This window comes from Ixodes scapularis, unplaced genomic scaffold, assembly GCF_016920785.2.
Source record: "Ixodes scapularis isolate PalLabHiFi unplaced genomic scaffold, ASM1692078v2 PGA_scaffold1__304_contigs__length_218370807, whole genome shotgun sequence".
Classification (NCBI taxonomy): Eukaryota; Metazoa; Arthropoda; class Arachnida; order Ixodida; family Ixodidae; genus Ixodes; species Ixodes scapularis.
The window spans coordinates 98423009-98449412 of record NW_024609846.1 but is presented as its reverse complement, the minus strand read 5'-3'; the positions used below and the strand labels follow the sequence as shown (position 1 = coordinate 98449412).

At 43.8% G+C, this 26404-nt stretch overlaps 1 protein-coding gene across 2 annotated transcripts in view; it reads left to right on the top strand.

The window, feature by feature from the left end:
* Nucleotides 1-421: 421 nt before the first annotated feature.
* Nucleotides 422-26404, top strand: part of LOC8040335 (tyrosine-protein phosphatase non-receptor type 11) — a 34072-nt gene continuing 8089 nt past the window's right edge. Inside the window, exons 1-9 of one of the 2 annotated variants that reach the window (XM_029974727.3) lie at nucleotides 422-575; nucleotides 2530-2661; nucleotides 7330-7524; nucleotides 11982-12144; nucleotides 13387-13614; nucleotides 14320-14416; nucleotides 15964-16043; nucleotides 18924-19076; nucleotides 19809-19940. In XM_029974727.3, the coding sequence (XP_029830587.1) occupies nucleotides 562-575; nucleotides 2530-2661; nucleotides 7330-7524; nucleotides 11982-12144; nucleotides 13387-13614; nucleotides 14320-14416; nucleotides 15964-16043; nucleotides 18924-19076; nucleotides 19809-19940 (1194 nt within the window). In that variant the 5' untranslated portion in view covers nucleotides 422-561. Of the gene's footprint in view, nucleotides 576-2526; nucleotides 2662-7329; nucleotides 7525-11981; nucleotides 12145-13386; nucleotides 13615-14319; nucleotides 14417-15963; nucleotides 16044-18923; nucleotides 19077-19808; nucleotides 19941-26404 lie in introns of both variants that reach the window. The other variant, XM_029974726.4, reaches the window with a different exon arrangement.

Sequence of the window (26404 nt, the reverse complement as noted above, 5' to 3'; positions counted from 1 at the left end):
CAAGCTCGTTGGTTTCAACTGGTTTTGTGAGTTCTAGAAGAACACTGAATACAAACTTTTACGCGAATATATTTTCCACAAGATGAATCATGCAAAATCCAGAGCCGTGCATCTGGCAAAATCTACGAAGGCGAAACCGAAACTGCAGACGATCTTCGATGTAATGATTGGGTAGAGAGGAGATTCAGCAGACGACAGCGCTCAGCTGCTCGGCATGCGAATCGCGGCCAAGGCAGTTTTCCGCGATTCCCTGTGCACTGGCGTATCTGGGGTGTCATGAAACAGCAATTTGATGCCGCGTTGAGAGCGTACTGCATATTTTTTATTTGTGCCTTTAGCTTTACAGATTTACCGCGATTCCAAATAATAAATCTTTTGCGAAAGTGTATGCAACGGGTCCCGTAGGTGGCGCGTCGTACGCACAACCCAGAAAACAAAATGATCGCCATTAGACGGTTGGGCAAATGATGCCTTTCGCCACGAAGAACAAATTGTCCTTAGTTCGAGCCCCAGCGAAGATCCCACACAGCATTTTCGACCCCTGGGAACAATAGAAAAAAAATGTCAGCACGAAGGTAAATACGGTGCCTGTTTCTTCGCGGGACCACCGTCTTAGAAGTGTAGCGCAAGGGTGTATACCATTCAGAGGAACTCCGTGCGGTCCCATTTCTTTTGAAACCCTGCGTCTCGGGAGAAATCTCGGCAGCATTCATGGCTGCGTGGAAGTTAAACTCCGCAAGCATTCTTAATGACGACAGACTTGGCAAAGACACTTTGTTTCTTTACAAAATTTGCGGGACGTAAGTAGTAAGTGACTTGTCGAGGAATGCACGCTACGCTGGCGGGGGGTTAGACCACCCATTCAGACTTATACCTGCGCTGGCGTTTCGTATTTTGAAGCAGAAATGATTAATCCAGGCTGGTTACGGTGGACATTTGAATGTATTTTGTATTTTTTCTGTCGGCATTGCCGAAGAGATACGCCAGCTGTAGTTTCGGCGGCTGTTTAAACTGGTTTAAAGGTCTCGCTCGTGGCGGTGCCAGTAGTGCATCTTGTAGGTTGCACTCGACGCGGCAGTAGTGTTAAAGCAACTTCTGCGAACTCTAATTGGCGTCACACAATTCTTGAATATTTTGAATTACTTCATCGTGTTTTATGAACAAAATCATCGCAGACGGAAGACTGCCTGCACCCGGAATAACCATGGTCCGCCTGATAGCGGTTAACATGAGAGTTAAAGGTGGCTCTTACAATTAAACGTTTTTGTTGGTTTTTTAGAGGCCCATACTTTTAAAAATAATAACTTGTATTAACGACATTGAGGTAGAAATGACTGGAAAGTTACAATGTTCAACGATAACCGCCACAATTGACCACCTGATTAGCTTGTAGTGCGTGCTCATTGGTGAATGTAGGTCGGCTCTAGTTCTTGGTTGCGATATTCACGTGCTTTGTCGCATGGTCGACTGAGCTCTTTGCCCACCCACCCGCATATCCCCAAAGTCTGGCTGTCAATTCAAATATTTTTGCTCATTTGGAAAAATACACCTTGAACTTGGGGAAAAAACTTGTCTTCCCTAAGTTCTTCCCTTCCCTAAGTTCAGGCTTTTTTTTTAACCCAAGTGTGTATTAACACGTTAAACTCATCACCATTACTTTTTGCTCAAATCGGCAACCAGCTGCCGACTGCAATGAAATGAGCTCATAATCACCCCAAATCAAAACATAGCTCTGACAAATTTGGCATTGCAGCTCTCACCTTTCTTCATGTGGTCTATGAAGTAGGCCTTTGTGAAAGAGGTTAGTCTAGGGTCGATGGCTTCTCGCTGATGGCAGCACACATCTGCAGCTGCATACCATCGAACCCTGAAGTCTACGAGAGAATGGGGCAGGCAGCCCTATTCGCTTGTTCTTAAAGTGACGACTTTATATGAGAATCCAGTACAACCTCATGTTGGTCAAACCTTAGCCAGGCCATGGGCGAGGATGTCGTAAACAGAGTGCAGCTCTTACTTTGACGTCGTGGTGCTTCTTTGACCTTAATGTTGTTGCACTAACACTCCCCCCTTCACAGTGTAGAAGGGTAGGAACCATGTGTTAGTGTTATCGCACGTTCTTAGCAATAGACCCCTTTTAAAAGTCAGTCTACCCACCTTGGGCAGAGCCAGACCCGACGCTCTAATGGCGGAACTACACTGTTTCTCCACACCAGAAAAATCGAACGTCTTCGAAAGCATAGAGCAGAAAAAGGAAAAGATGTTGGTCGTTTCAAGTCACCTTCGATGCACGAAATCGAGGGTGCTTGATTTAGCCGCGCTTAATCTCCTGTCACCGCCATTAGAGCGGCAATACTGGAGCTTTTTAGACTGCCACAAGAGGACTCTGACTTTTGAAAAGGGTCTATTGACAAAACGTCTGAAGGGTGATTTGTTTTTTTTTTAAAGGATCTGTTAAGTGATGCAGTTTCGTGCGGGCTCTGCCCTTAGATGCGTATGCTAAGGTGTCGCCTCCCTTCGTTTCCCAAGCAGCCATGGCAGGTGGTTCCACCCAAACCTGTCCGGGCTGGAGGCTGAGCAGATCCTGTTGGACCAGGGCTGCGACGGTAGCTTCCTCGCCCGACCCAGCAAGTCCAAGAAGGGAGACTTCACCCTTTCTGTCAGGTATTGTCTGTTGGCTTAATTTCTTGGGCTGGCACGTAAAACAGTCTGGAAAATGTTTGCCCGCTCGGCCTGCAATTAAGTAAACAAATTTATGCTGTTTATTTTTTTATTATTAGTTTATATGAGCGCACAGACATCTTAAATTACTAGCTTTTTTATTTTTTTTTATTTAAAACATTTATTGCAAAATACCGTGGGAGCACCCACCCCACTTTCACTGAAAACTGGATTAATCTAGTCATGGGCGCCCGTCTGGTCAAATCGGCTACTTAATGTATCATTTGAAGAATTAAAAATTTTTGGATACAGTGGGCACTTCCGCAATGTTTTACAGTATATTTTTCTTTTCGTTTTTCTTTTTTTCTTTAATAAAAGCTTTTCTATATTGTACAATCTTCTTTTTTAACGTAAACAAGTGCAAGCTGTAGGCTTGCACTTACGACTTTTGTGCTGCTACATAGAGTAGGGTGGAAAAGCTGGCTGGTTTGTTTTATACCTTGTCTTACCAAATGTTCATGTTTTTGTTTAATTCTCCTTTTTTTGTGTGGGTGCTTGAAAATGCAGCTGGTGCTGTGCTGCAACATCCAGATGGAACAGAAAAGCGAGGAGTATTTTTTTATAAATTTGCTTTCAAATCCCTGTTGGCATTTTATATTCCTGTATTGTCTCAAGCCCTATATTGCTTATTTTTATTTGTTCTAATTTTATGTTGTTTCCACTCGCTTTGTTTGGGCAACAGCACTTCAGTGTACTGCAGTTATGTTCAAACCATTCATTTTTGTGCAGGCTTCGTACCCAAATTGAAGAATTCATATGGGAAATGCATTGGGGGCTCGGGGTTGTTACATCTCATTTACAGTGGCAGGAACAAGAATTTTGAGATGGAAGCGAAAATGCTTGAGCTGCCTAAGTGGAATGTGCTGTGCCACCTAGGCAATGCTTAATCTGTGTTTTTGGAACAAGTTGGTAACGTGTCATGCATGAGGAATTGGTTCAGGAAAGCGTCATGACCACCTTAGCAATGAGCACTGTTTTTGCCTGAAATGTTGGCAGTTTGCATTCTGGAAGTTATGTACCGCAGCATATATTGATTTGGTGCTGCTGTCTTTTCTGCCAATCTTTTTATTGTGTTGTTATCTATCTGCAGAAAATGTCTCTCTCTGCTTTCTTTATATATAATGTGCAAGAGAGAGTTGTCAGTGGAAGTGGCTTGAACAACATGTCTGTCCATGTGAGCTAACCTTGACCCAAGGATATTTAGCTGTCAGGGTGTCTAGCGACTGGGAAAACCGGGAATTATCAGGGAAATATTAATTACCGGGAAAAATTGGGGAATTGCCAAGGAAATTGTCAAAAAGCGAGCCCAGTCAGAGAAAATGAGCCGGAAACGCCATCGATTGCCCTGAGCAAAGGCTTGAGAACTTCGGGGCACAAAAATAGGCAATAAATTCTGCTTAGAGCAGAGCGCGGGCTCTGCTCACCCAATGTAGAGTGTTCTACCCGATGGAAAGGGAACAGCCGTCAAATCCAGTCCAAGCCTTGGATTGGATTGACAGTGTGACATTAAACTAGATCCAGTTAGAGCTACTAGATTTAGTAGCAAAATGGGAAAGCTGCAGACCCCAATCCAAGCCTTAAGCCGAAAGTATCCAAAAGTGTGCATCTGGTGGCCATGCTGCCATTCGGTTATTGACGTGTGTGGTTGAGCGTCGTGTCATCGTGTTTCCAGAAGTGGCTTCTTCACTGACAAAGTCGGCGGCAAGAAAGTGCTCGCTTAATCCGGACTGGACGAACCCGAAAATTTCGGAATATGCAAGTGCCCATGCAAAATGATCCTCACCATGCTTAATGCCTTGTGCTGTACTGGTTTTATATATTAACCGCCTTCCCAGTGGTCAGGGAATTTTACCTGAAATTGTCAGGGAAAACCTGGAAAAGTCGGGGAATTTCAAAATAATAATTTGCTAGACACCCTGGCTGTGGTTCTGAATCTGAAGAAATGTACAGGGGAACAACTTAATTCTTGTCATAAAATGCTAGCCAAGAATGAGCTGTGAAAGGCTAGTTGCCTGCCATAGTACTCGATCCCCTGGTGTGAATGATTTGTTATTCTTTTGCGTGATGCTTCTCTTTTGTGGTCGCATACCTGTCTTGATATTCCTTTGTGCTCTTTTAATGCACTGCGGATGTGGCAATTTTTTATTTCGTATCAATTGATTTCGAGGGCTGGCTTCTGTTACATATGTGGGCTAATGACTCGTGCGTCGTACGTGCCAAAAGGTTTTTATTGGTAAGCCTTTTTGGGAATTTAACTTATGTACTGGAGTATGTGACACACTTTAATTTGTTATGTTATTCTTATTGACATTGGGTCAGGAGTTATCAGGTCGAGCATTGGCGAATCCATTTAATAATTATTTTGTTAACCTCGTCAAAGAAAGTCCAGAGTCAGATGCGTGCAAGTGTATAAATATTAAAAACGATGCACCATTGTTTCTTACGCTTATCATTGATACAGATGTCATATCTGTCTTTAATGCGTTTAAAAATAGTAACAGTAGTGACTCCGATGGATTACAGATAACGCCGGTTAAGCATGTCATTGATCTTATTTCTCCTTGCTTAACGCACATCTTTAATCTATGCTTGCTAGCCGGAGTACTTCCCTGTCGAAGGCAATTAGCTAAAGTAAGTCATATATAAAAAGGGTGATGAAAATGACCTAGGTAATTACCGACCTGCTTCAATCCTATCGGGTGTAGAAAAAATTATGCTCCTTAGAATGACAACATTTGCGGATAAACACAACCTACTGGGCTCATGTCAGTTTGGTTTCCGTAAACATTGCCCCACCGAACTCTCTTTTAGCCGAAAAAGAACATATACTTGAAAAAAAATTTAAGAATAAAAAACTTACTCTCGGTTTATACGTCGACTTCACTAAAGCATTTGACTCCCTGGATTATAATTTGCTAATTAGGAAATTAAATGAGTATGGATTTCGTGGCCAAGTGTCACTTCTTTTAAATTAAGATTTGTCTTCCCGCAGACAATATGTAGATATAAATGGTCAGTCATCTGAAATAAAACCGGTTAAATCCGGAGTTCCCATAAGGGAGTATTTTGGAGCCTTTATTATGGAGTATCTATGTAAATGACATGGCAAGTGTAGGTAAGTTCAACAACGGATTTTTTTATCTATGCTGATGATGCTAGTTTATTTTTTTACTGGAGAAGACGCCACAGAGCTTATACGTGTAGCCAAGGAAATACAAATTGATACTTGGAGTAAATGTAATGCTCCACAAATAAATGCCAATAAGACAAAAGCAGCCTTATTTCAGCCCAGAAATAAATGTCTCATTACCAAAAAAAAATTTTTAATTCTTCGAAAATTAAAATTGTACTTGTGTTTAAAACTTTTTAGTTACCAAGCATTGTTGGTATTTTATATCATCATAAACACATCTTGCCTCTTAAACCGAAGCTATTACTATATAATTCATTATTTTACTCGCATGTAAATTATGGCCATATTATATGGGGAACCACTACATATACCAATCTTCAAAAGATCTTTATATTAAAAAAAAAAAGTTAAGAAGCATTTCTCGTGTTACACTGGATTATCCAATGAACATTGGTTTCAATCGACTTAAAGTAATGAAAATTTTTGATTTATACAAATATTGTTTATGTTCGAAATATATGGTAGAAAAAAATCAATCTCAACATTATCTCGAAGACTTGGCAAACCTAACGAAAAGGGTATATGCATATCCAACGCGAACTGTAGAACCATGGGAAGTACCATTTTTTAGATCTACCTAATTACGGACAATGCACTACATCATACACCCTTCCGACTACACTGAATAAGTTCAGTAAGGAAAATATAGAACTTCGCAATGTGTCTGGGAGCAGCTTAATTATACTCATCTCAAACCAAACCTAATAGAAGATAAGTGTTGATTATACTCATCTCAAACCAAAACGAATAGAAGAAAAAGTTAAATTTGGGGGGTTGAAGTTATTTTTTTTGCCACGTTTTGTCTGCTCATGTTCTAGTCTGTTCAAATCGAATTGGCATTATATAATGACACTAATAAAATTTTCTCTCGTGGAAAGGATCTCTTCATGTTTTCGTTTATTTTCTAATCGTATGTAAATAATTTTGATGCCTTCATCTGAACTGTAATTTAGGTGATTCGGGACTAGTTAAGCTGTGTTACAGCTTTCTTTCCTTTTTCTCCTTCCAACCGTAAACTGTTGGCAAATTAAAGACATTTATTATTGTTATTATTATTATTGATTACATTCTTAGCTTCATAAACAAGTGTTGAAGGTTGTGCAAAACCAGCACAAAGTGTAAGTAAAGAGAAACGGTTCAGGTCTGACAGGTAAGATGGAGATGTTGCTCTGAATTCAACCTACAAACTGTGCTTTTGAAGAATGAAAGCAAATTTTTCAGGCGCTGCTTTGTTTTTCTGTGCACCCCTCTTTTGATAGGGACTGGATTATGACCGACATACAGTCGTGTAATCAGATTGGTCGTACTACACCAACTCATCCTCCCCTCCGCAGTATTGAAAAAGCACTATGGGCAGGTATAAAAGGCAGATCAGCCTCTCAGTATAAGTTTCTTGTCTTTTTTCCTCCCTCCCCCAGGAGAAACGGCGTGGTGACGCACATCAAGATCCGCAACACAGGCGACTACTACGACTTGTATGGCGGGGAGAACTTTGCCACCCTGGCAGAACTGGTGCAGTACTACATGGAGAACCAGGACCAGCTAAAGGAGCGCAACGGAGAGATCATCGAGCTCAAGTACCCACTCATCTGCGCCGACCCCACCACCGAGAGGTGTGCACCGTTCTTAGTCTCCTCTTCTTCCCGGAGCAACCACATTCAGAGATTCTATCATCATTCGTTGGTAAAGCATGAGGTTGTTGTATGGTCCGAACTGGGGTTTTCAATGGGCTTTCGCTCCTGGATAAATGAATGGCTGGATAGATAGATAAATAAATGGTACTGGCTATACGTAGGGCTCCATGTTTTCGGAGTTTATTTTTCGTGAAATTCAGATTCGGAGTTTATTTTTTAGCAAAAATTCGGTGTTTATCGGAGTTTATTTTCGGAAATCCCCCTTCTCCGAAATTCAGAGATTACTTTCGCAGTGTTTCATATTAAAAAATAGTAAATAATAACCGGATGCAAACGTATGCCAGATAAAAAATAAAACGCACTTGTATCAATTAAGATTTCATCGGTTGAATTTGGCGTTGGTGTTATTGGCAATACTAATTTGTCCCACGACAAAAGTCGCACACAAGTGTGGCTTCGATAAACGTCGATACCTTAAAATCAATAAACTGCCGGAGGTAGCCGCAAGGAAGCTCCGTAGTCATACCATCAATCTATCCCACGGCCGCGCGAGGTGGAGGGGTTAAGGATGTAATAGAGAGGTTTCAACTGCCCCTCTTCCCTATTTTATACAATCTCTATGACCCATAGCTTTCGCTGTTATCCCCAGAAACATACCATCTCCTTTCTCTAAATCCCATGGCCCAAACTGGAAACCAAAAGAGTGGCTTTTGTCGTGACAGGAATGATATAATCACCTGTTTCCTTTTATTTATTCAGTTTCCCACAGCGCCAGGGTGGCATTACAGCGGGGAGGAAATTTTCATTAATGTGATACATTTAAGCAATACCTAGGAGCATAACAGAACGCGCACATGCATACCCAGTACACGGGAAACAAAAAAGGACACACTTCTCACAATGCGGCAGAGAAAGCGTCATTGTCCAAAATGTCAACAACCTCCGAAGGCAATTGATTCCATTCGCTAATAGATTTGGGGAAAAAAGAAGATTTAAAACTGGTTTATGTTACACTTATATTCACATACCTTTCGTTCGTGATCGACACGATGAGAGATATAATCCGGGGGGAAAATGTAGTTTTCGCGCGGTATACTAATTCTGCAGTGGTAAATGTTATGAAATAATTTTAGCCATAGTTTTTTCCTTCTTTTTTCAAGAGATTCCTGTGCTGGGGGGGGGGGGGGGGGGGGGGGGCAAGGCAAGGGCACATAACAATTCGGAGTTTATCGGATAAATCCGAATTGACAAAAATTTTACCGGCGGGTGTTTTTCGGAATTTTTTGGATTTACCCGAAAACACGGAGCCCTAGCTATACGCTATACCCTTTGTGTCAGGCAATAGCTTGCGCCACCTAGCCTGAAAACATTTACGCACCCTCCCCTTTCAAGTTATAAATTTTCTTATAAATTTTGTTTCTCATTAAATTGTCCAACCCCCCTAATTTTGTGTATTATCACACTTCTCTAGACCTTTTCCACCAATCTTCTAACCTCCTTCTTGTGATTGTAGTTCTTTCTTCCTCCATTCATCCATCCACACCAGCAAAACACAATTCCCCCATCAAATCCGTTACACAATCAGGGAAGGCAGGACAAAGCCCCGTGCGCTCACTTCAAAACCACGTTTTTTAGTGTTTTGCTTTCGCTATGGGATGGCATACGGCACATGATGTGTTTATCTATTGAAATCTAGCCTTATATGTCTCTGTCCTTGCTTGCATTCTCACCTCACACAGTAAAGAGTTTCCCGTGAATTATCAAATATACCTGTTCCTTTCTTATGTGCTGTTTTCATGACCTGTATTGCTCAAACTGATTTCCCTTGCATTCTTCCTTCATGCATTTTCTTGTCCGCTTTTTCTACTCTCTATAACTTAAAGGGATACTTCAACGAAATTTTAAATATTCCCGTCGTGTTCAAAAATGGGTTGAATATGATCCACAATATCCGTAAATGACAATCGCACGTTTGTATTTTAAGCCTGGTGGCTGTATTTTTCGTTATAAACGGCCCACTCTGGCAAGCGCTCAGAGAAGGCCCAGCGGAGACCACGTGACATCCAACGCAATCGTGACGTAGGTCGTCTCGGGACAAGCAAAGTTACGGCGAGGCTGACGTCGAGAGGATGGCCTAGTCGTTCCAGCCACCGAAGCGGCTGCTTTTGTACGAATTTTGAGTGACGGGTTAATCTTCTATAATCTTGTAGGGGGACAGTAGCGACTTCTGCGACACACAAAAGGCATTTTCGGGAAGAGGGGAGTTCCTCCTTCCCCTCTTCTCTTGTCATGGCCGGAGGCGAGACACTCACCGTCACTAGCTGTCAAGGTTCCTAGACGGGCATTACAAGCGAGGCGTTAGCGACATCCACCAGGTGCTCTTTGCTAATCATTTAATTCGTTTTAAAATTCCCTTTCGTGCATTTTTTAACAAGATATTGGTATGTTTGATGTGATACTGCTCCTTTGAACACATATAGACCAAAAAATGAGGGCTAAAATTTCGTTGTAGTATTCCTTTAAAGGACACATGCAAAAGAAAAAAATATTTTTTTAAAACAGCCTAGATGGAAAAAGAATGCTATGAAACAAATTTACAACGAAGAAAAAAACATTTTAGAGCTATATTTGCGGCGCAAAATGACTTCGTAGTCTGCGCCCGCGGGTCACGTGGTACACTTGTGCGCCGTCGTGCGGCGCTGCTGCCGCCTCAAAGTGACGCCGCTGGCACCACGCCAGTTCGTCTGCTTCGGGGCACCGCCGCCGTCATCTGACCGGCGCACAGGTCTATCACGTCTGCTTGCGCTTTTTCAGGAGCTTCCTTTGGGCTCTAAAAGTTACTTATTAATCTTTGTTTTTTGTTGCACTTGAAACAATGATGAATAACTAATATTTAGAGACCATAAGAAGCTTCCGAAAGAGCGTAAGTACCACGTGACAAATAGCGGCCAGTTTTCCGCGGACCCCGCGGGCGCCACCTACAAATTCATATAGTGCCGGAAATATAGCTCTAAATTTTTATTTTTCGTTGTAAATTCATTTTGTCTTACTTTTCCCAACCAGGCTGTTTAAAAAGAATGTATTTTTCCTTTGCATGTGTCCTTTAAAGTGGTAGGCTTATTCAATTCAGGGCAGTTTATTAATCCTCAAAGGCACTTCAATCAAGCACATTACATAAAATGGGGGGGGGGGAGGAGGAGGAGGAGGAGGAGGAGGAGGAGGAGGAGGAGGAGGAGGAGGAGGAGGAGGAGGAGGAGGATCTGCCATAAAATAAGTGCCCGATTTGATCGGACAAGCGCCCATGTCTATATGAACTCAGTTTTCTGTGAAAGCGGGGTAGGCTTTTTCCTGTTAATTTTGTTTACAAAATATTAACAGTGAAGGTTGCCAAATAACAGTTTGGTTAAATTATGAACAAAATACATGTACAGGTAGTATAAAAGAAACCAGTAAACAAAACGAAAAGCAATAAGTGAGATATAATAAATATTTGGATTAGAAAGTAAAAAAACTCATGAGGCATGTCTTGCAAAGATCACCAAATTTAGACTTGTTAGTTTCGAGTATGACTATTTCAGGGTGAGAATTCTAGTCAATAATAGCTAAGAATTGCGGGGAATTTCGGACTGTACCATATTTTTCTGTCTATAAGTCGCGCCTCTCTATAAGCAGCTGTTTTCACACACACAAAAAAAGAATTGTCAGTGAAGGCGTGCCTTTGTGTCAGTTACACTTGTTTATTTGTAGGGTCGGCATGGCGAAACTGCTTCGATAAGCTTGCACATATGTATCCTGATTGCGACATATGCAGAAGCGGGAGCCAGTTAATATTCTCACCGCGGCAAATTTACACAGTTAAGGTTCCTACTTGTTAAGAACTTTTGTATAAGTTATACCGTCGCATAAAACGCACTGACGAAAATTTTGGAACGAAACTGCGACTTGTGCACTGGAAAATATGGCGTTAGTTTTTGTGTACTAAGGGCAGGTCCACACGCTCGCGACGGTTTACGAATGAGCACCTTGCAACCTCTTGCAATCTCTTACGACAGGAGTTCACACCGGCGTCATCTGTAGGGTTGCCGTGGAACACGCGCAATTTCTGTACATTTCCGTTTTTTCTTTGCACGTCATATTTCTTTTTAGGCTTGAAAAACTTGACGATGTTACAAACATTTCTCATAGTATGTGCATTTGTTCTCGCAAATTGTGCAAAACATTCGCTCTAGTGAGATGCAGTTCCAGGGCCTCCTAAAGATGGTGCCCGAATGCCAGTATGTTCTCTCGTCGTAAGAGATCACAAGGACTTGGTCGTAGGCAGACGCAAGTGTGTGAACCAGCCTCAATGGATTGGTTCTCTCGAAATGCGTTGGTCCTTGCATGGCCCTCGGAGGTCCGACGGCGTGCTGAGGGGGTGCGGGTTGTTCTTTCCCCAGGTGGTTCCACGGGCCCCTGGTGGCCAAGGAGGCCGAGAAGCTCCTCATGGAGAAGGGGAAAAACGGCAGCTTCCTGGTGAGGGAGAGCCGCAGCAAGCCGGGGGACTACGTGCTGTCTGTCCGCACCGAGGACAAAGTGACCCACTTCATCGTGCGCTGCCAGGTCTGCCCTTTTCCTCCGTCCGCTTTACGCCGCCACACACTTTGGAGGAAGGGGGGGTACCTTCATTTTTTACTTCCTTCCAGCATGCAGAGCTGGGGAGCGGCATTGCCGCGAAAATGACCTGCAATCTTTAAAGGGACACTGACAACTGACACCTTCAAAAAATATTTTTTTTATTTTTTCCAGGCCATTTAATATGGTGCCTGACCACGCAATCAATCTTTTGCTACAGGGTCGCACATATTTTTACTAAAGCCAAAAAAAATTAACTGCTCAAAACTGAAACACGAGCACAGAGCTTCATGGCCGGAAATCACATGGATACACCCGACCCTGATATGTACTTCCTGTGATCTCTGCTACATTTTTTTCTTTTAACATATTTGCAGTTTTTTGGAGGCCACGAAAATGGGGTTTGTATTTTTTACTATTTTTAATATTGAATCTGTGCCTTACATGACCCACAGCTTTGAGTATATTTGGTACACATAGTTAGAATGCCACGTGAAAATGAAAAAGAGAGAGAGTGAGCGCAACTGAAACTGGTTAATTTTCTACCGGTTGTTATCGGGTGGAAAGAAAAACTAATTTCGAGCCTCAAATTGTGTTCTGTATAGTTGGGCTCTTATAAGCCAGGTTCAAATAAAAATATTGCCGAGCATAAATACCCTGTCAGTGTCCCTTTAAATGCAGAATGTGTTGCATGTCAGGTTCCATGTTTTCAGGGTTTATAAATTATTTGTCTTTGAATTTGGGTTTTTTTTTGGGGGGGGGGGGAGGGGGGGGGGGCTTGTTTCCTCGCAGATTCTGTGTTGTTTGGTGTCAATTTGTGATGTCAGACAGACTTTAAAGTTCCTTTAATCCCTTCGCTGCTTCTTTTCTTTTTTTTATGTCTGGCAGCTTTTGAGTTCAAACTGCTTTTATTTGATTGCTTTTACACGTTATGCCCGGGCCGCACGTGCCTCCACCACCGGTCGCCGTTTTTAAAAGCATGTACGGTAAAAAAAATGTACTGTGCACATACTGCCATCTCTCGGCAGTGCCGCAAACTAAGGTCTGAACGAGCCTGGGTCGTCCAAAACAGCCAAGTGGCGAGCAAGGGTGTGCGGACGAGCTACACTCATCCTATATGGTTTGGGCACTGCTCTAGGCGGAAGAGCTAGGCTCGTCCAAAACTATTCAAAGGGTAGAAGCAAAATAAAGCCTAGCTCAACATTAAGACGTCTTCCCTCATCTGCGCAGGAGGGCAAGTTCGACGCTTGCGGGGGGGAGAAGTTTGACAGCTTGAGCGACCTGGTGGACTTCTACCGCAAGAACCCGATGGTAGAGACGACAGGCACGGTGGTGCACCTCAAGCAGCCCTTCAACGCCACCCGCATCAAGGCCTCGACCATCGAGAACCGGGTCAAGCAGCTCTCCAAGGAGAACGGCCAGAACAGCGGCAAGGCCGGCTTCTGGGAGGAGTTTGAGGTGCGCCCCCTCCGTTTCTCCCCTCCTACACTCCCTCGCGTGGGCAGTGGGTGGAGAAGGCAACTACATGTTTTCTTTTAAACTTACAAATTGCACGGCACTTCAAAAAGCCAGCTGTCTCTCTCTGCTCTTGTTTCGTTCTAATTGGAATGTTTTCCTTAAGAACAAGGTTCTGGATTACAATAAGCGACTTTATTTTCACGGGCTCAATAATTTGCAAATTTAACCAAGTGTGGGTTTCAAAAATATTTTGCGGGCACAAAATTTTGCAATTCGTGGGGATGTGCTACATATTTTTTTACCATAGGGCGATATATTCACGTGTTCATATTTCCCCAATATTATGCAAGTCGCGAAATTTGCAGAAATTGGGTACTCGCAAATATTAAGTTGTTTACTTTGCTCGAGTATATTTTTGGGAAATATTTTGTTCTCTAAAAAGTGTAATTTCAGAAAACTAAACCTAGCTTTCCCAATAAAATAAGCTCTGAAGGAATAGGGTCTTATTTTAGAGTATTCTGCTAGTTTAAAATTTTTTAACAGACGAGTATTGACTTTGGTCATTATTAATCTTATCTCGCTCAGTGTCCTGTCTTTGCCCGACGTTGCAGCCTTCATGTTGCGTGTTTTATTTTATTTCTGAACCTTCGGAGGTTTGCCTCTGGAAGAAACCTGAATGTGTTCTCTATGCCTTGCATGGAACAGCACCTGCAGCAACAGGAGTGCAAGCACCTGTTCAGCAGAAAGGACGGACAGAGGCCCGAGAACCGAGCCAAGAACCGCTACAAGAACATCTTGCCATGTAGGTTCATCCCAACGTTGACAGTTCACAGGCGTGTTCCAACAAGTGTCGACAATACTAGCCAGCCCTCCTTGTTGCTCTTAGGAATCAATTATGTTTATTTGCATTTTTAATGATGCCCCTAATTTGGCATGTATTCGGTGTGTTGCAGAAGGTGTCTTACACAAAAGGTGTCATATGGAGGGTTTTCTCAAGCGCTATTCGGGTGTAAAAAAGCTTTCATACATGAGCCAATGAACGGAGTGCAATGAAACTTTTCTCAAGAGTGCCTTTAGGGGGTGCATTTATTATACATTTTGTAAAAACAAATTTAAAAAAAAAAAAAAAAAAAAACATTTTTTTTTTTTTTTGGTTTATGCGGGACAGGAAAACAGAAGCAAACTGTTTGATTGACTCTGCTTCTTGCATACCAAACCACACACGCAAGCTCAAATCTGCTGTATCTGCTTTAGGGTATTCATCTCTAAGAAGCTTTCAAGTTTCCGACCCAAAGGTTTGCTTCTGTTTTCCTCTTGCGCATAGGAAAAAAAGTTTTAATTTTCTTGCATTATTTCCCAGAAAACTGCTCACAAAATTTGAGTGTGATAAATGCACCACCTAAAGACACCTGTTTAAAAAGTTCAATCGCACTCAATTTAACGGCCTATTTCGATGAATTTCTTAACGCCCGAACAGCGCTCAGAAACACTTTGTAATAAAAACACTGCAAAAAAAACTTTTTTTTTAAAGAAAATGCACTTGCATTTAAATTGCAATTGACGCTGCATCTGAAAGCAATGTGAAGAGGTGATTTTATTGATACTAGTTACAGTACAGTTGAACCTCGATTTAACGAAGTCACCTGGACCCGCTAATTATTTCGTTAAATAAGGAACTTCGTAAAATCGAGGAAGGGAGACCTTGCGCAAGGCTGCACGGGGAATCTGAATTTGTTCATTAAATCGGGAAATTCGTAAAATCAGGTTTCGTTGAATCAAGGGTCGCCTGTACTCTAATTTCCATACTATATTGTTCACTACCCAAATTTCTGAATTTACATCTGAATGAGGTGGAAGCATGTTGGCACGCAGGGCCAGCCCTAGGGGTGGGCGACCTGGGCGATTGCCCGGGCCACCATAAAAAGGAGGGAACCGCAAACATCCCCTCTTTGATTTATTTGAACACTGTGCCCAACTCGAAGCTATATGTTCGATCGCCGTTCGTTTTTAGAATGCGGTTCTCATCTGACAAAACACTCATTTTGGTCCACTACCAGCACGTTTACTAACAATGGATGTCATACCTAGTAGATAGGGGTGTATAAAAGGGGGGGGGGGGGGGGGGTCACCACGGCCGGAGTTCGGCCAGGGTGCTTGATGATGTAGGTCCAGCCCTGGTGGCACATGCTTCAAAAGCTGCATGCACATATGACAACAAAACTGTGAAGCTGAGACAAAAATGTGGCAAACCATACTACGGTGACTCTGGTTAAATTAATCCGTTGATCTCTGCATCTGGAACATGTGTTAAGTTACAATAATGTGCATTCTCACTTTTTCTTTTTTCAGTCGACATGACAAGGGTCAAGCTCAAAGACGTCGATCCTGACGTCCCTTTTTCGGACTACATCAATGCAAACTACATAAAGGTGGGCCCCTCTGTTTGCGTATAACAGATTAATTGTGCCGTTGTTACATATAAAACTGGGGCCCTGTCAGAAGGATCTTTGGTTATCGCCTGTGCTAGCCTCTCCTCCGTTTTCATTCAAACGTATTGGAAAGTTTTAACACTGCATACCAACCTCTCTGCTTGCAGCGCAGGGTTTAGGGGCTCATTTTTACAGTGGAGCTGTTAAGAGCTAGTTTCCCCAGTGTCGTGTCAGCGGGCAAACGAATGTAGACACAAAACTCTGGACAGCTACCGCCATCAATGAGCGAGGGCGGTAACCAGACAACCGGCTTGCTGGTTGTCGGTTGTTGCCGTCGCTCATAGATGGTGGCAACCTTTTGAGCCTTTCCACTTCGGTTTTCATTTTCTTAAGGCGTCGTCCTAGAAGTCATTTTCGAGGACGACGTCCTCTAAGCGTCGTCCTTGAGGTCGTCCTAGAAGTCGTCCAACAGGTCGTCCTAGAAGCCATCCTCAAGGTCGTCCTAGACGTCCTTGAGGTCGTTCTAGAAGTCGTCCTTGAGGTCGTCCTAGACGTCGTCCTTGAGGTCGTCCTAGGCGTCATCTTTGAGGTCGTTTCTGATGTCATCCTAGGCGTCGTCCTCGAGATTGTCCTAGATGTCGTCCTTGAGGTCGTCCTAGACGTCGTCCTTGAGGTCGTCCTAGGCGTCATCCTTGAGGTCGTTTCTGATGTCATCCTAGGCGTCGTCCTCGAGATTGTCCTAGATGTCGTCCTTGAGGTCGTCGTAGATGTCGTCCTCTAGACGTCGTCTTTGGGATCGTCCAAAAAGTCGTCCTAGACGTCGTCCTCTAGGCAGAATCTTACACATCCTAGTGATACCAGCTTCGCTTGCCTTCCTTCTTCACCTGAGTGGAAAGGCTGAAAATTTTATTATTTTCTGGCTGCCTCGTAAATTCCACTTTTTGTGATATCTACCCCGTTGTGGCACTACGTCATTATCTTTAGCTTTGACGCGAGTGTTCAGCAACTATAGGAAACTTTCCTCAGACTATAGGCTTTTAATTTGAGACCCATTTCACCTAAAACTTCTAGCCCGCTTATTCACACATTTTTTTAAAGGAATCAAACCAAATACATTTGGAGCTTGCACGCAGAAAAATAACTTTTGCCTCAAGTGGTTCCAGAACAAAGAACCAAGGTCCTAATCGGCACTAATACTGGTTGGATCCAAGACAAGGACATGTTACCCCCTGATCTTGGTGTGGGACCTTCCATCTCAAAGTTCACGAGTGAACCAGGGCTTGTCGGAAAATAATGTGATAATATTGAACATGGCCTTAGCAACACTGTCCTCGTTGAAACCTTCAGGCCTAGTCACCACGATGGCAGAGATCATCATACCGGCCGAGCTTTGGTCAATCTGCGTAGCAAAGAGGTGGCTTTTTTTTTTACATTTGACGATTGGCCATGACTGAGTTGATCGTTGTTGCTGGTCTGTTTGTTGTTGAATATTGTCACAAAACTGAAAACGAATGTTTAATGAGGCGAACATGTGCCTGCAACTAACCAAAAATAACGACGCACATCCCGCGACTTCCTCGGAAGGTTGACTGCCCGATGTTGCCTGTCTCCGCTTCGTCTATACAAGCCGCATATACATGAATACGACTTCAGCGCATCGACTCCAATCGTCCTCCGAAGGAAGCCAACGTGGCAACGTTTACATGAGTGCACAACAAGCCCTACGCAAAGGTGGCGCCACGCTGTGTCAAAGCTGAAAGTTAAAGCTGCGTTTTCGGCGCTGGCCTCACCACGTGACCACATTTTCCGGTGCATCGCACATGAAGGCCTTTCGATGCTTTCGGCGCTCGTAAAGATCGTGCCCACTGTCTTCGATGTTGTGCAAGGAGTTACGAGACGGACGAAACATCAACACCCAAAAGTTTTCGGCTCCGGGTCGGGTTGCTGGGCCACTCTGGATCAGAGGCGACGTGCGTGCGCACAGCCTGGCGAGCAAGATTGTTTCCAACCGCTCTGAGGATGCCACCGCGCTTCGCCTCGCCATACCTTGCCAACCGCGACCGGACCCCAAGGCCGAAAGGCTCCAGCGCAATCATGCACAGCGCCGAGGTAGCAGCTGCTTGTTCTGCGCTACCATGCTGTGCTCGGAGCTCTCGGCGTCGTTCGTGCTTGCGCCGAAGCCTCTAGACACTCCATTGGACACGCAAGTCGTATTTCGCGATACTTGGACAGGGGTCGCCCTCTCCGAGCAGCTCGGTGATATTTCGCTCATTTATTTTGGCAATAAAAGCTCGCGTTTCTTCTCCGGAGAAACTGCGGGCGACCACACGGAACCGCTCTCCGCAGCCGCCAACAAAGTTGGCCGCCGCCATGTTCTCAGCCGTCCACTCGCTCCCCCAGAGAGCGTCTTCCCATAATCCTCTCTGTTTCAAAATGCGATGCGACCTCTGTTTACATGGGTTGAATGAATGCGTATTCGCCGTCTCAATCCACGTCTGTCTAGTGACTTGAATGCGATGCACTTCGCGAGCGCATTATGCCGTTTACATGACCGCATTGAATGCGACAACTGGATTCGATGCGACTAAGTCGCACTCATGTAAAGTCTGCTACAGACTGTGTAGTCTAGAACACTTTGAACAAGAACAAGCGGTGCTTTATGAGATTCTACTAGAAACTTCTAGAAGAGTCTCGACGGTGGGGTTTGAACCTCGTGCCTTTGCATGCGAGCCACGCGCGAAGCAAATTGGCCATGCACGCGGCACCATTCGGTTGAGGGTCTCCACTTGTCCCATTTAGTTCCTCGTGCAGTCTTCGTTCTTTGTGCGCCTTTTGCCCTTTTTAGCGTCGGATGGTAGCGAGGCATGCCTTATCGTGCAGGTGGACGACGAGAGCACCCTTGATGGCCACAACAAGACGTACATAGCAACGCAGGGCTGCCTGCAGAACACCATCAGCGACTTCTGGTCCATGGTGTGGCAGGGCAACACCAGAGTCATCGTCATGACCACCAAGGAGGTGGAGAGGGGAAAGGTGGGATTGGCCTCCCTGAAGGTTTTACGGTATTTGCAAGATGAAATCTACCCTACGCATTATAAGAAATGGTCGATTCTATCATTATTATAATTAGTTTTGAACCCACGGCGAAAGAATGGTGCATCAAATTTGGGAAATAAATGCGCAGGTTGGAAGTGTTTCCAGGGATGCCCGATAGATGGTGCCAGTTTGTTCGCTCGTAATCGGTCACGAGCAAGCATGGTGCGCTCCATCGCGCTCAAATGCAAGTGTGCGAACCAGTGCTCAGAGTTGGGGGAAAGGTACCTGTATTTCTGCGGGGCCCATCACGCGTAAACATTAACCCGCTCACTAAGGGCCACAAATGGCGTAACACATCTCGTACGAAAGAGAAGTTTATGACTGGTGTTTGAAGGCAGGTACACGGTACAATTAAAGCTTCCTATCCGGACAAATGTGGCAGGTCGATCACAAGGCAGTCTGTTATTATGCAACATTCTTTTAGTCCGATCAGTTCTTTTATTTGTATCTTTTGTTAGTTTGTTGGCAAGTTCCTGTTACAGTGAGATACATGAACTGCTTCTGTGCAAGTGTGCACCCCATTGTTCTTCGCAAATTTGTTTTTGTTTTTAGAGAATATACGTAGCCCTCTTTTTTATCCCCTTGGCATTGCGCGTTACAAAAATGCCCCACAACAGTGCTGAGTGCGAGTGCCTGAATCTCTGCATTTGGATCTGTCCCGGTGTGCAGCCCAAGTGTGTCCGGTACTGGCCGGATGAAGGGCAGACCAAGGAGTATGGCAAGTACAAGTTGCAGCACATCTCGGAGTCCTCAAATGCAGACTACACCCTCAGAGAGTTCTCCGTCACCAAGGAGGGAGAGGTGAGGCAAAGCAGGGCTGGAGTATATATTTTTTGTTTGCTTAGATTAAAACCTGGGTCTGCGCTCTGTCTTTTTGTTGCTTATTCTTTCCATTTAGAAATGAATCTTTTATACCCAGACACTTGTTACACATGTAGTATGATCAGTGTGTTGGTTTCGGTGCACATTTTTGGTTTACTTCGTGTTTATTCAAAACAGTTGGTACCTTGGTCTCGTGAAACATATTATCGAAGTTAGGGAATACCTACTGTCGGGAAAGGCCGCCTGTCTTTACAGGCAAAACTGATGCTGTGAAAATTTCGAACACTTGCTCTATAGGTTGTTGGAAAACATGGCAGTAGATTTAATAACTGAAGAAACGGAACGCTTGCTAAGAGTTTAGACAACCATTTTGTACAATTGTTGTTGTAAGGTTTCCATTTTTTTTAGAGCGCAGCTCTCAGGCTCCCATCCCCGCCTTGAGTGGCGTCGCCGTCACTGTCGCCGTCGGCGTAATTGCGCGGTACATTATGGGAAATGTCCCATAATGCAACGCGAGGAACTCGTGACGTCACGAGGTTCACGTGACCTCACGAGGTTCACGTGACCTCACGAGGTTCACGTGACCTCACGAGGTTCACGTGACCTCACGAGGTTCACGTCACGTCACGATGGTCACGTGACCTCACGTCACGTGTTGCATTATGGAAAACATCCCATGATGCAAAGCGGGGGAGGGGCAGGGGGATGAGGAGGGGAAGGGGCAGGGAGGGGAAGGGGAGGAGGAGGAGGAGAGAATACGGATAAGAAGGAAGGGCATACCTCTCCTCAGTACCCTTCCCTCCTCCTCCTCAAGAGCTGCACTCATATTCAGCATTGCAGGAACTTGTAAAAGTCTTTCATTTCTTTTATAGATGACCTTTGGAAATTCAGCCAGCTATTGTAATGTTTAGGCGCATGATGTTTCGGTTTTCTTTTTTTGTAATTTAATTTGTGTTTAGCCATAGATGTTGCAACAGCCCTTGGTTTGTTAGGCCCACCATTGAGAGGCTGCACACTATTGTGGTACAAGTTAAAAAAATAAGTGGAGCTTCCAAGTAAATACAGCATCTAGTGTGCTAAAAAATATTTGTATCAAACATCAGTGTGATTTCTGAAAAGATTGATTGGTGAAACCGGGGTCATATATCCACAGTATGCATCTGTGGTAACTGTGATACAGTCAAACGCCTTTATGACGAACTCCTCTAATACGAAAATGCCCGTTTAACGAAGTAAAATAAAGTACCGGCCAAGTTCCTATCTGTTTGATGTGTATCTCCGACTACTACAATGAATTCCTGTTAAACGAAACAATTTCGCGGCCCTACGAAGCAAACATGACCGGTATTACGAATTTTCTAGGAATCTAGGTGAAAAGTAATTGATGTCACATAAGTTGTCGCTCTCAAGCAACACGCGCAGAGTAGAGAAATACAGCAGCAGCGGTGGCGCTTGAAACCGCCTCTACTACCGCTGCGCCATGCGGCCGCACATTCTGGGTTTGGGTTTGAATAAATTGTTAATGTGCAACCTTGTGTCAAGACGGCGCTACGTGACTATGTTGCTGCATAGAAGGCCCGCATGCAGCAACGTACTCACTATTGTCACGTAGCGCCATCTAGACACAAGGTTGCACGCTAACAAATTAATTGGGACCCAAAACCGAGAATATGCGGCCAACAGCAAAGAAAGCAGCGTGACAGAGGTGACGCCGTGCCTTCGCCACATGCTACCACATGCGGTCAGGCATATTTTTGTTTTTGCTCATGCCGTAAAGTTTTTAACGTTTTGTTTGGGAAATGCGTGCACTAATTTTATTTTTTTGCTTGTGTGTCAGTGCATTTGAAAGGACCCGCGTGAACGAGAGTATATATAAAAAAATACTTTCATGGGCAGTTGCAACTTTTTTATGCTCTCTTGGCATTTGTTTGACCGACGCACCAATCTTTGTCAGGATCCAAGATTCCCAATCTTGCTTGATCGGAGTCCCAAATTGTTCTGCCTTGGAGCAATATTGTGTAGTCAAGGAAACGTGATCTGTGACTCTACGTGTGATTCCAAAGTCTAAGCGAAATCAGTAGGGCTGGACAGAAAGAAATGTGCCCCCCTTTCTCTGCCAGACAGATGTGAAAAGGAGCTCAGTCGGCTCGGTTGTGTGCCTCTCCCCATCCGCTGCTCTACGCGCTGCAGCTGTTGCGTGCCGAGTGCATGGCCGATTTTGCCATGCTGCCGTATGCTGCCACGCCCGCTCCTACACCATTCAGTGACTAAATGTGCAATTGAAGGCAGCGCAGTCTCTTCGAGAGCTTCCTCTGAATGACACATGGTGGTACAAGCCGCCGCCCAATTTCGGAAAGGCCAAACTTGCACAGTCGGCGAAGGCTTTCGCTGCGTGATCGAGGGTAGATGTTGATAGTTTGTTGCAATTCATATTTTGATAAGTCAGTTAAGGGAGGACACTACCTAAAAGCATCAACTTCTGAACCTTTGGCTTGATATGAATAAAATGAACAGTGTACTATACTGGCAGTTGTAAGGCAGAATGCAGTGCAAAGTTTCATCTGTGTACATGAATTGTGAAAGAAACTAGTAGTTTTAGAGCGCAGCTCTTAGGCGCCCGTTTCCGGCTTGAACACCGTCGCCGTCGGCGTAACTGGGCGGTGCATTATGGGACGTTTCCCGTGATGACGTCACACGTGACGTCACGAGGGTCACCAGTGATGTCATAGATGACGTCACCGCGCGTTGCATTATGGGTAAATTTCCCCGCTAAATCTAGCGAAAAAATTTCCCCGCTGAATTTAGCAGAAAACAAACTTTTCCCGCTCAATTTAGCGGAAAATTTTCCCCGCTAAATTTGGCGGAAAAATTTCCCCAGTAAATTAAGCGGAAAAATTTCCCGCTCAATTTAACGGAAAAATTCCCCGCTAAATTTGGCAAAAATATTTCCCCGCTGTATATGGCAGAAAATTCCCCCACTAAGTTTAGCGGGAAAAACTCCCCGCGAAATTTAGCGGAAAATTTTCCCTAAATGGGAGGCGAGCAGGAGAGGAGGAGGGGCATACCTCCTCTTTGTACCTTCCCCTCCTCCTCAAGAGCTGCACTCTAATTCGGCCTTACAGGGGATTTTACACATCTAATTTTTATCAGGAACACACTGATATTGTTCAGGAAAACTGTTGTTAGAAAACTAATGTAATAACCAACATTTGTCTTCAATAAATACGTAGCAGAATGCCTGAAGAAAGCAACTGTGAAAACAAAATTTCCAAAAAGAAATTTATTTTATGCTCACATCGTGCTGAACAATCAAACAAGTTTTTTGCCTTTTATGTTTCCAACAAAATATTAACTTAAAAGACATCCACAAACTAAAACAACAATGCCATAGTTGCATTGCGCTTTAAATTCCAGTTAGGAAAAACAATGAGTGAGCCTTTCCATTTGTCCTGCTACCAAACGATGGTTTTCCTAAAGTGAGATTTATGCGAAGTGGAACGAAGAAAACGGCGTTCAAAATGTTCGTAGCTCTACCTTTTCTTTAGCATCAAGGACCGAAAGGAGCGAAGCGCTGCCTGAGCCAAAATCTGGCAATCAACGAAATGTGACCGCCAAAAGAGACACGGTGCGACGTTTTAAAGCACAACACAACATGCAGAGTTTGCATCAAGTCAGTCTTCCTTACGAGTTTGAAAACACGCTCGTGCATGGCGAAGTCATGGGGCATTTCGAACTTTACGTTCCAATCGATGATGCGCACATTAAACCAAAACGTTGTGATGGCACCTGTGTATCCCATACATTCAGACATGTTTCGATAGACACTGTCGTTTCACATTTTTGCCACGACTCTGCGGTACGACTGGAAGGTCAAAGTGACCTTTTTAGGTTAAAACCGAATTTTAGAAAATGGATTCAGCGTACTTTTATCGGTTTAAACCGAAAATTCCGAACCCTAGTTTATAACGAAATAGCACCTACAGCGAAGCGATAACGATTTCCGATTCCCTTTTGCACTTCATTATAACCGAAGTCGGTTACAGCGAAATAGTGGATAAAGCGAAGTGATTTCCGATTCCCGTTGACTTCACTATAACCGGTCTTGAGAGTACTATATTTGGTGCTGCAGTAGAACATTGTTGATATGTCTTGAAAAAACCGCGAGAAAGAAAACATTGCCCGGTAAAACATACGATTCGAACTGACCATTTTCAAGTTCACACACACGCAAGAAAAGCAATACCTAGTTCAAAAACATGCAAAAACAAGCAGTTCTGTAATGGCGTCGTGAAAGCGACGTCATCGCTGAACGAAACGAGCCTACATGGCACAGCAGCAATGGCGAAATGGGGTGGTGCAGGCTGGGGGCAGAACGCGAAACCAAAGCTGCCAAAGCGTTGGCGAAACTTGATAAAGCAACCGGAGCTGAACCAACGTAGAGAAAAAAGCATGGAGTTATTATAATGAATGCCAGAGGTTCAACTAGCGCTAGTGTTTATGCGACTTCCAGGAGGCCAATTGAAGCAGACAGCAACCAGTCTACTTTTGTGGTGCTCCTGTACATTCCTATGGGAAAACGCACGTGCATTTTGTCTCTTCGCCGCAAAATAACATAGGACGCTATGGTTATTTGGGTCGTACCGAATAATATGTACCTTTATTAGCCCCTTAACTGGGGACTTTTTTTGATCAAAAATATCTGTAAAATGGGGAGTATTTTTTTGTGTGTGTTTTTAGTTCTTGAAGGTGTAACAATAGACTCAAAGCCTAAAACAAATTTATTTATATCAAGTTGGATGTGCACCTTGGCACTTCGTACAATCCGAAATGGATCTTTCACTGTGCTGGCGTCTTGCCAGGTTGCAGCAGACCCCGAAGTTGATGGTGTTTCCACAAACAATTCTTCCGCTGTGTCATCTTCAATTTTCGTGTCGGTTCCCGGGAAGCATTTCATCGAACTCGAGAAATCGACATTGCAGTCACTGTCCTTGCGAGTATTTTACAGCAGCTCACTGATTTCTTCGTTGGTCAAGGAACGCGCTGCCGTTTGCTGGACGCCATTTTCCAAACAAACAGTCAAAGGTGTCATACAGGAGTCTTCAACATTTTTTTGTGCTGCCATGTATGCATCATTTTTAAAATTAAAAATGTTTCCGATACACGAGGATAGATGGCACATCCTACCCACACGCTAAATTGAGCGAGCATTTAAAGACGCGCTTCTCAACAGCAAGGGAAGTGCAGCACGTCTATAGACGCGCCCCCCAATCTGCGGTCAAAATTGACGCGCGTCTAAAGACGCGCTCCCCAGTTAAGGGGTTAACATTGCGAAAGTGTAATTGCTTTAGTTACAGCAGTTTTCTTTAACACTGAACGATGTTAAACTTTGCTATATCTCAGGCCCAAACCTCTGTTACATGGCAGGTTTGCAAAAATGAGCAACGATTCTAAGCAAAATAACAATCCAAAAGAATATAGAGTGTGTTCAAGGTTCGCCAGCATTCCGGTGGTGCTTATATATTGCTTATATGGCCTTCCTGTCACTATACATAAAAATGACCCTGTCTTGCATCTTTACGAGCATTTGAAAAAAAAAATTTTCAAAACGTAGAGAATAAAGTATGTGGGCTGTGAAAGGTGTCTCTTTTTGTCATTTTCTATGCCAGACAGCTTTTATGATTCACTTGTTCTCAAAGATTTCGAGCATGCCGGTGATGTTTTGAACGTAGAACAAGCATTCGCAGAGCAGAGAGAATAAAGAAGTACTACTTACTTGTTGAAAATCGGACTGTATTACTTGGCCTTCAAGTTATTTTGATTGCACATAAACAGGGAGTTACTGATCCAGTGTTATTGCATAATTCTTGCCTATTAGTTTTCCAGATGTCCTTCGTTTGTTTGGCAGATATATCCCCCACGCTGAAAAGCGCCAATGCCGTGTTCGCGCTAGCAGTGTCCGACAGTGCACATAAATACATGTACAAAGCCATTTTAGCACCATTTTTAGTCCAATGAATTGGAAATAAAAATGCATAACGGACCAATTATTTCATCTGCCTGATTGAGAAATGTTCCAAGGTACCTAGTACGTATGAATTATTCAAGATATTTGCTCTTATAATCGAGCGCAAGGAGAAAATGCACTCACTTTTCCCCATCGAAATGCATTACCGGAGGTCAATTTTCGTCTGGTTGCTGTCTGCTTCAATTTGCCGCAGCACACTAGCGTCCGTTGAACCTCTAGCGTGCGCTATAATAACTATGGGAGGAAACAAAGAAATGCCATATTCATTCATTTATAATAACTCTATGGAAGAAAACAAAGAAATGCCATATTCGTTAATTTACTACTACCGCTACTACTCCCTTGTGCTGTCTTAGTCTAGAGGTACTCTCGTGCACTCTTGCAATCGGTGCTTTCAACCCTCCGAACAATGCCTCAA